Source organism: Anarrhichthys ocellatus, unplaced genomic scaffold (genome assembly GCF_004355925.1).
Source record: "Anarrhichthys ocellatus isolate YVR2014 unplaced genomic scaffold, GSC_Weel_1.0 scaffold21, whole genome shotgun sequence".
Taxonomy (NCBI): Eukaryota; Metazoa; Chordata; class Actinopteri; order Perciformes; family Anarhichadidae; genus Anarrhichthys; species Anarrhichthys ocellatus.
In genome coordinates this window covers 656110-666080 of record NW_022280051.1, presented here as the reverse complement: position 1 = coordinate 666080, position 9971 = coordinate 656110, and the positions used below count along the sequence as shown (strand labels likewise).

At 42.7% G+C, this 9971-nt stretch overlaps 1 protein-coding gene across 6 annotated transcripts in view; it reads right to left on the bottom strand.

Moving 5' to 3' along the window:
- cacna1c (calcium channel, voltage-dependent, L type, alpha 1C subunit) overlaps positions 1-9971 on the bottom strand; it is a 170093-nt gene that overhangs the window by 65466 nt on the left and 94656 nt on the right. For all 6 annotated transcript variants that reach the window (XM_031859298.1, XM_031859304.1, XM_031859302.1 and 3 more), the window contains exons 4-7: positions 7491-7630; positions 2917-3056; positions 1201-1353; positions 88-287 (exon numbers count right to left, since the gene is read on the bottom strand). In XM_031859298.1, coding sequence (XP_031715158.1) covers positions 88-287; positions 1201-1353; positions 2917-3056; positions 7491-7630 — 633 coding nt within the window. The remainder of the gene's footprint in view (positions 1-87; positions 288-1200; positions 1354-2916; positions 3057-7490; positions 7631-9971) is intronic.

Sequence of the window (9971 nt, the reverse complement as noted above, 5' to 3'; positions counted from 1 at the left end):
CACACACACACACACACACACACACACACACACACACACACACACGCACACACACACAAACAGACACTGTTGTGGTGTCCGGCTCACCCAGTACAGCACGTCCGTCCAGCCCTCCATGGTTATACACTGGAACACCGTCAACATGGCAAAGGCAAAGTTGTCAAAGTTGGTGATGCCGTCGTTTGGGCCCTCCCATCCCACTTGGCAATCTGTTCCGTTGTGTTTACAGTGTCGACCGTAAGCCCCCTCAGGAGCGCACGGTGCCGGCTTTTCCTCTGCGATGGTGCCTGTGACACATAGAGAGGAGGAAGAGAAAAACTGTTATAGTGTATCCTTCATATCTGTACTGACGATTCCACCGTGGGAGTTTAACGCCCATCCAGTCTTTAGACGTGGTCCAACAGTAAGTCACGTTACACTACCTATCTAGAAAATGACTCGGACTCCTACTTCAGGAATGAGTATAAATCAACCCTCACTTTGCGATTCTACTACATTCTACTAGATTCTACTAGTACATCGAGAGGTAATTCTACATCTAGAAAAAGGTTAAACAAAGGACACGTCGAACTTTAACCAAACAGAGCAGCCATAAAAAAATCTATGTGAAAAAGTGTTTTGTTAATTATACAAAATAAGCTCTCGAGGGTGATGCATAGGATAACAGAGTATCCCACCAGCACTTACCCTGTGCAAAGCTAATGCCTCTCATGAGACCTATAACATCCCCATAACAACACTTAAGTCCATTTATACCTAGGGCCCTTTACTGGAAATTGTTTCAATCATTTATGGCAGCTGCTGTTTCAATTACTGCCCAAATTATTCACACTCAGAGACATAAATGATGGTTTAAATAATTAATGGGGGTTATCGTATAAACTGATTAAGCTCTATTTTCTCTCTGCTCTGTCGGCTGACAGGTGATGTCTTACTGTCAAAGATGTATGCAGCGCTTTTCCTGGTGAAAAGGTCTGTTTGGTATCGTATTGACCTGTGTGTCCATCTCTGGAGTTGAGGTGAGAATATATGCTTACTGAAGCATGCTTCAAATACTACCTGAGCATTGAGATAGCGGTGTGCGAGTGTATGTGTTTGATCATGCATGTAAGTATTTGCACATGTGCATCGGTGCGCACGAGTCTAGATATTCTCTCGACGCGCATGTGTGTGAGTGTGAGTGTGTGTGTGTGTGTGTACCTGTGTGCTCGTGAGAGCAGGTCTTGTGCATCTTGCCCATGAAGAGCTCCAGGCCAATGATGGCATAGATGATGATGACAAAGAGGACCAGCAGGGCGATATGGAGCAGAGGAACCATGGCTTTGATTATGGAGTTCAACACTACCTGTAAACCTGCAGCACACACACACACACACACACACACACACACACACAGAGGAACTGCTGAGAACACACAACGGGTGGACAGAAAACTAGTAAAAAAAGAGTATTGAAACTAATGATGAAAGACTTTTTGTTATATAAAAGCACTGGTAGTACATCATATAGCAGAATAGTGTGAGCACTCCAACTGACTATTATATTTGCTCTAAAGCTTTATTAATAGTCCTGCATGTGATCATTCACTCAGAGAAAGCGCCTTCTATGAGTTTCTGAGAAACACTGTAGTGATAAAACAGAACTTGTTTGATACAACGTTCCAGTTAATTCACTGAATGCTTTGATGGACAAATGCTCAGAACACTGCATACTAATAACTCACAACACAGGGATAGGATTCGATTCATTTAAGGAGGCTTATCAGTATGAAGCTCAGTTTTTTCAATTTGAAAGATTCAGATGTGCTTATATAAATAAACTCCTTATCAGATCACTTAATTTCACGTTGATAAAAACAGTTCAGCTTGATTTTTTACAAAGAGAATAAGAATTCACTTAAAGTGTGTTTGCATGCAGCTGTAACCAGTGACATAGATCCATTTGTGCAAAACTATAGTACCTATTAAGTGTGCTAACGGTGCTATTACACCTTTAAGATGAAAATGAAGGCCTACATTGTTCTGTGACAACAATAAAGATATGTCTATCATCAATTGAATTGTTATCAAAAATGACTTTTGTGCAATTATTCGCACATAATTTGATGAAGACATAAGTGCAAACCACACAGTAAACAGCATAAATGATTACATTTCGAAACACTTGTTTCTTCCATCAGTCGTCACAAAAATCGAGAACACAAATCAGTTGAACAAAACAAACAGATCATTATTTGTTTTTGTAAATTCTATTGCACATAAAGCAGCATTGGCACTGGGAGCCTTTAAAAAAAGATGCAAGTCCGTCAGTCAGTGTGCTGATCAGCTAGCAAACATGCAGCTGATCAGTTGCCATGATACAGATTCAACACAGTGCAGTAACGTTGGACAGGGATCAAACTAAATACTGTGCACTGCAGCAGCGCTCGCAGTTTAGAACCAAACGACAAGAGTGTGGGATTTTCACCGGCATGCTGTGCATTTGCCTGCTTTTGTAATTACAAGAGGTGTCTCTCTCACACACACACACACACACACACACACACACACACACACACACACGCGAGTGCATGCATTCGCAAAGCCTTCCTCCAGATATCTGATCCTCCTGTCCTGTTGTATTATTGATTTCTGTAGTCGCTAACACAGACGGGCTGACAGACAAGTCATCTACTGCTCATACCGTCTGAGTATCTGACAACAGGACTCTTTGTGCGAGCATGTGTATTACGTGTCACTGCGAATGTATGTGTGGCATCGAGCGGCAATATCAGCTCCAATCTGCGGTTCGTTTCTGCCCCACCTCACCCAATCACCGTTCACACCTGATCCTCAGCGCCTCGTTTTCTCGCGCTCTCTTTCTTTTCTGCCTTTCTTTCACCCGGTCTTTTTTTCTTCCACGGCTCTCAGTACTTACTGGGTACTCCAGAGACCAGTCTGAGGGGTCGGAGTACTCTGAACGCCCTCAGAGCCTTGACATCGAAGCCCGCCGCCTTCCCTCCAATAGGAGTGGCCCCGTCCCCCTTGGTGGCCTGCTCCAAGATCGCACTGAATAACCTGCAAGACAGAAAGTAATGACTTCAATAACCATCATCCTCAGCTTTGACGTCCCATTTCCATATACCAGAGAATATCTGAGATGAAAACAATAAAAGAGATGCAGATTATATTATAGAGTGATGGATCTCTGCAGTTGCTGTCATTATGGCCTTATTTTCTATTTCCTCTGCTGTCACCGACTGCTGTCAATACCAACCTGAACCATCTACATCATCTTTATCATAACTTATAAAACAATGATGTAAGTTTAGACGTAAACCCGGTTTGGGACCAAAATCTTAAAAATCAAAAGGGAATGGTGAAGACGTATGCGCTGTTTTACAATCATATGTGCTTCCTGGAAACAACACAGTAGGAAATAAAACAGCTTAATTAGGTTGCTCTCCAACACAACAATGGAAAGTGTTTCATCTGTTCCCTCTCTCTTTCACAGATAAGGAAATGTGAGACACTCGGCTTTAATGATTTGACAGCCGGCTCAACAGCACACTGTGCATGTCTGGACTGAAGAGAGATGTCTCCAAAATGTGCTTGTGAGTGTGTGCTCGCAGCACATTGACGACAACACATATTTACATTTTGCCATGTGATGTTACACAACCTTTCCCGTCTCTCTGCTGTGACATCTGGTACTTAAAGCGGGGACAAATGCACAATAATGTAAGCGGTCATCCTCTATAAAAGACTATGTTTTACGCTGTAGCTATTTGTTAGCGGTTAGCTTCTTCTACTGTATGTATGTGGACACTTCTGTCCATTTGTATTTTGAGTCTGGTCTGGCGCTGGTTTTCAGGCCCCTTAGTGTAATTATAATCTTCAATAAAAGGGCTAAACATGTTTTCATGCTGTTGCCTTTTGTTGACTATTATCCCCGATGAATGTATTTACAGACATCTCTTAAGATGTCAGTGGCTTCACAAGCTTGAATATATGTTCGTCCAGCTGAGCTCATCACTCTCTCTCCTCTCTCGGAGATCCTTTAGAAATCACCATACAATGCCATTTTCCAGCTAGCGCGGCTCAAAGGCCAGTCAGCGGCGCGTTAGTCATGGAGAATTATCAATTAGCACAGATGAAATGGCCACTTGAAAAGACCTCTCAAAATATATCGCCCTCTCTCGCTCACTCTCCCTGGTCCTCTCTATTTTGCACTTCCTCCATCTCAGTTTGATTCACTCTCTCTCTCTCTCCCTCCTTTGAAACAGAGTATGAAAAGCACGTCGAGGATCCACAGTTTTGCACCACCAGCATTTCGCCCAGCGTGTTTTGCCATGGCGGGGTGTGAAATGATAATTAGAGCCTCTGAGTGTAGCGCCACATAATGGCTTGTGTACATCCACAGCTAAAGATAGCAGAAGCTGTGTACATTCATAAAGATAACAGGAGTTGTATGGTTTAATAGTCGTCAAACCACCACGATACTACTGGATTCATTTTCTTATTATTACAAATTCACAATGGGTCTGCAAATAATTATGTTTATTATCAATTAATCGATTAATTGATTTTTTTTCGAGTGTAATATATAAATTGTCATTAAGTGGAGAAAATGTTCCCATAGCCTAAGGTGGTGTCTTTAAATCACTATTTTTGCCGGACCAAATCTAAAGCCAATGTTCAATGATTGAAAACACAGAGATCCACGAAATCCTCAAATTTGTTGGCTGGAACCAGTTTAACCAGTTGAGTTTTGAAAGATTCAGTTCAAATCTTTGCCTGAAGCTTCTTTTTTGTGATGATCCAACAGCTATCTGTACTGTCAATACTGAGAAAGAAGAACTGAGGTACAAGGAGCACAAGCAAGAAGAGGAGAATAATACATGTTAGAGTCTATATAGTACCTATTCATATTGTACACACACACACACACACACACACACACACACTCACACACAGCCTGTTAGCTCACTGAACCTTTGCTAATAAACTTTTAGGTTTGTGTCAGTAGGACTGTAGGCTCTAGTATTGGTGTGTATGTGCAAGTGCTCTTGTCTGCATGCCTGTGTGTGTGTGTGTGTGTGTGTGTGTGTGTGTGTGAGAGTGTGTGTGTGCCTCCAAGGCTGCTCAGCACCAGGTACAAGCTCTTTCACCCATATGGTGAACATTCCAGAGGGAGCGAACTCTGTCACTTCTCATCTAGACACACACACACACACACACACACACACACACACACACACACACACACACACGTGCACACACACACACACACACACACACACTGGCAGTTAGGCACATCCAGGCACAAAGACAATCACTCAGTCATGCACACACAGAGATGCAGTGCTGTCACAGCTGAACATTCCCTGGATCTGTGTCGTCTTTGAGTGTGTGAAATAGATGGAGTGTATATGTATTACTGATTTCACGACATAACTAATGGATCTGTGTCATTTCCATGACAAGTATATCTAAATGACAAAATAGATCGAAGTCACAGAGCCTTCCAAAATGACACATTGAGACTTTCTCGTCTGCTTTAGGTTTGAATTAAGCTTGGGAAAAGTTTGTGATCAAGGATTAAAATCCCCGTTATGATGACAAATATCATGGAGGGAACTTGACATGAATTAAGGGCCTTTTGAACAAATGACCAATGCTTTAGCTCTACAGGCATTATTATGCCATCACATTGCTTTTAACTGGATTCCCGCTCACGCATAACCTTTTTAGTACACAAGTCAACATTTTAAACAGTTACCGTGTCAAAGTGGAAAGAACAATGTGGTCACTTCAATAGAATAAGTCTGTTTATTTTGGCCATGTGAAGGGGAAAAAAGTGGAAGGTTTTTTAATGTGACTAAGGAAAATATTAAAAACCCCAGGGAACATCTTGAGAGGCAATTCAGATTTAATCTTCCAAACCAGCAAGCGCCAACTCTCCAAAAACTGTCCTTGAGCAAGAGCACCACCACTGAACCCTGCCAATTCCAGAGCTGCAGCAGGTATCCGACCTTCTGAACTTACTTTGGCAGGGTTACAAGGTAAAAGCTAATTTCCTTAAAGGGATCAATACAATATCATTGTACATCAAATTATGCTGCATCACAATAAAATCCATAATCGCAATAGAGCGAGAGCGAGGGAGAGAGAGAGAGAGAGGGGGGGGGGGAGGGAGGAGGGCAGACGGAGAGGAAAAAACCAGCATACGAGTGGTAAAGGTTGTGTTTATGCCAGGGGCACTGACACCGTGATGCCAGCCGATGAGAGTGGTTGGCTTCACCCCAAAGACACACACATACAGTGAGCCTTTGGGGTGAAGCCAACCATGTTCAGTTGGTGATGGCTAATGTGAGTGCACACTTGACTGGCCATGAACAAGACTCACTGGCTTAGTGTGTGTGTGTGTGTGTGTGTGTGTGTGTGTGTGTGTGTTAGTGCATTCACAGAGCCTTTCTTCAGGCTGTGGGGTGCTTTCTTGCAGCGCATGCACACACACACACAGACACACACAGACACAGACACACACACACACAGACACACACAAACGGTCAATTAAACCATTTTTATGGCATTAATGCAACTGTCAGGTCCACTGGCTATTGTGCCATTTCCCCCACACAACACTGTACGCAAAGCACAGCTGGGAGGCAGGACACGCACGCACACACACACACACACGCACACACATCCACACAGGCACAGAGGGTTTAGCAGATGGGCTATGTTGCTGAGTTGCAGATAAAGAAAACCAGAGCAAAGCTTTGCTATCAGCATCTAACAAGCTAATCAGTTTAGGCTTCACCAATACACTGTAGACCAAAGTTTACTGCGGCTTGAATGCAGACTCACTGCGAAGGAGGATTGTTTTATGGCAATACTTAGTTGTGTATTGTAGTATTGTAATATTAATACCACATATACTGAGAGTTAAGTATCATTCCTGCAGACAAACAAGAACCACATCTTTCTTTTTTCTGCCTGTCTGAAATTTGCATTGTAGGTCTGCTGATTGGATTTTGAAAATACGTTGAATTAGATTAAACAAAAAAAAAAAATCCATCAACCAAGCTTAAGTGAATAAATGTAAGCAAAGATACGAGTAAGTGCAGTAGCTTCCTTGTATTTACTACAGAAATCAAAGGTGTTCATGGGAAATACGATCTTCATTTTGTAAGACGCTAGCACTACGAGTATCTCTGGCGTTGGACAGAGGCTGCCAATTGTCTTGGCTGTAGTGTCATTTGTTGACAGTTATACCAAGGTACTATGATTAATTTGTCAATGATGTGCTGATGTTTAAAAATGTGTCAGGTTTTTACAAACCCTGCAAAGAGACGGTGAATTCTAACTCTACAGGACTTGCTATCATCGTCATTCCTTCTATCAAACTACATAGATCCACTCAGACTAACATAAAGCCCTATCCATATAAATATATATATACTGTATACATGCAGTATATCACAGTTATGCTTTCTGTCCACTCACCCTACTACTACGATGATGAAGTCGAGCAGATTCCAGCCGTTCCTCAGGTAGGCGTTGGGGTGGAAGAGCAGGCCGTAGGCTATTACCTTCAAGAAAGCCTCCACCGTGAAAATGATGAGGAACAGATACTCCACACGCTCCTGTAGAGACACACAAACAAGACCGGTCCATATATTAGCCTGAGCGGCTCAATGTGACAGAGCAGAGCATCAGGAGACCGTAGATGAAAGAGAGATTATAGTCATGAAGTCTGTGGTAAACTGAGTTTCACTTGTGTGAGTAGATACTCTTAACGGGACAGCACATATTGGGACACACCAATGGAACAAGAGAACAACAAACATCTATTCGAAATTCTTAAAGGTTAGTTCGAGCAACTGGCCAAACAAAAGCACTAAGATACACACACATTCATTCACAATGACAACACTGAAGACCTGTATGTGACTTATGAGTACCAACAGTGCTGGCTGCGTGCTCCTCTCAGTTTATCAGCCAGAACGAGACGTTCTCTTACTGTTTAAGTGGCTTCTGGTGTGTGTGTGTGTGTGCGTGTGTTTGATTATTTATGTGTGAACATGTATTTGTCTAACTTGTAACCGTGTACACAATCAAAGCATTTGGATTATTCAATGAAAGCGGCTCTCTTCCTGTCCGAAGAGGCTACTACATGAAGAGGAATGTACGCGTGTGTGCACGTATACACACATGCACACACACACACACACACACACACACGAGCAACTCTTCTACTACAGAGTTCCTCAGAGATTGTTGTCACAGTGATGACCCCTGCCTAAGAGGGCCCTGGGAAATGTCCTGAAATGGCCTCGGGACAGAGAAAGGGATTATGTAACTTTCTGACCACCAATTCATCACACACCAAGTCATCAGTCATATCGGCTTGTAACAGAAATAAGAAATAAGAACTACTAAGTTGCTTTTTAAACAAAGCAAAAAAATGTCATTACTCAGAAACATTCCCTGCCGCTCTGAGGTACATAGTTTTAAATATATTTAGCTCCATCTATCAATCTATCCATCCATCTCAGTCCCTGCTCCTCCTCCTGTTCCCGCTGTTTTCCCATGGACACACACCCACAGAGGGCCAGAGGTTTGGGACAGAAGGTCAGCCAGGTCTCTCCAGACTCAAAGCCCCATCCCTGGGAGGAAACCAGCTGAACCTGAGGCTGAAGGGACACAACATCTGTATATATGTCCGCGTTTACCGAAATAGCTTCACAGCCGATATAGTGTGCAAAGAATCACCACGAAACAATGTAATGGCGGTCTTTCATCGGGCATATTAAGCTGTGCACCTGTGCAAATGTAACCCCTACAAACAGAACGTTCTTTATATTCCAAGATACTGACTGTAAAATAGTTTTACTCAAATGATCCACCTTTAACAGCTCGTAAGAATGGGTTGTTGAAGTGTAAAGATCGTGTCAGCGTTGGATAGGCTGCATGAAGATTTGCTGAGGAGGCTGATGTGAGGCTTACGTTGGTCCAGCTAAACAAACAACTTAGGCCACTTGCATACACACATATTGTGGGCCATGGGAATCAGTCATCTACTCTATGTAGCCACTGTTTTGACACATTTGTAACTTCTAAGAACTACAGGTTAGAATGGTGTTCATGTCAGTTGGATTTGCAGAGCGCCATCTTCTCAGCAGCTGACACCGCATTGCATTTTCAAGATACTGGTAAAAGAGTCATGCTTTGATTTTGTCTTCTTAATGATGTGATTATCATACAGGCTATGATTTTGGAAGCGTTTTTTTTCTCACACTTAGAAATGCTCAGGAAGCTTGACGGTGGAGGGAATGAGATGAATTATAATACGCCGGATTTGCACAGTTTGAAAGACAGACAACTTGAAAGGCGAGCTGATTTTAGGTCAGGGATTGTGCACCTGAATGGGCTGCTCAGAAAGCCGTCTTAAACTTGTTTTGCTTCTCGCCTCTGTTGCTCTAACCGCCTCTCATTTCAATTCAAGTCCACCTCGTCTGCTTTATTGGCACAAAGGCATTCAGCTTAAAGATAAAGATCAAGATTTTCACCTTAAATAACGATTTTATCTGTGTGTATGTGTCTTTTTCTTTGCCTGGAGAATTGATTTTTTTTTATAGTCGTCATTCGTACTGCAGACCCTCCACCACACAGTGAGTACAAGTAGTCTATGTGGAAGTAATTAATCTAAAACATGCACACACACACACACACACACACACACACACTCACACACACACACACACACACACACACACACACACTTATCCTTCCTCTCAAATACACAAAAGCTCTCCATCCCTCTCTCTCTCAAACACACACACACCCAGGCTGTGTATCTGCCGGTGACAGGCAGACAGTGCGGCGCTCAGGAGAATAAAACAGAGAAAAACATCTGGTTGGAACAGCTCAGCCTGAGACACACACACACACACACACACACACACACACACACACACACACACA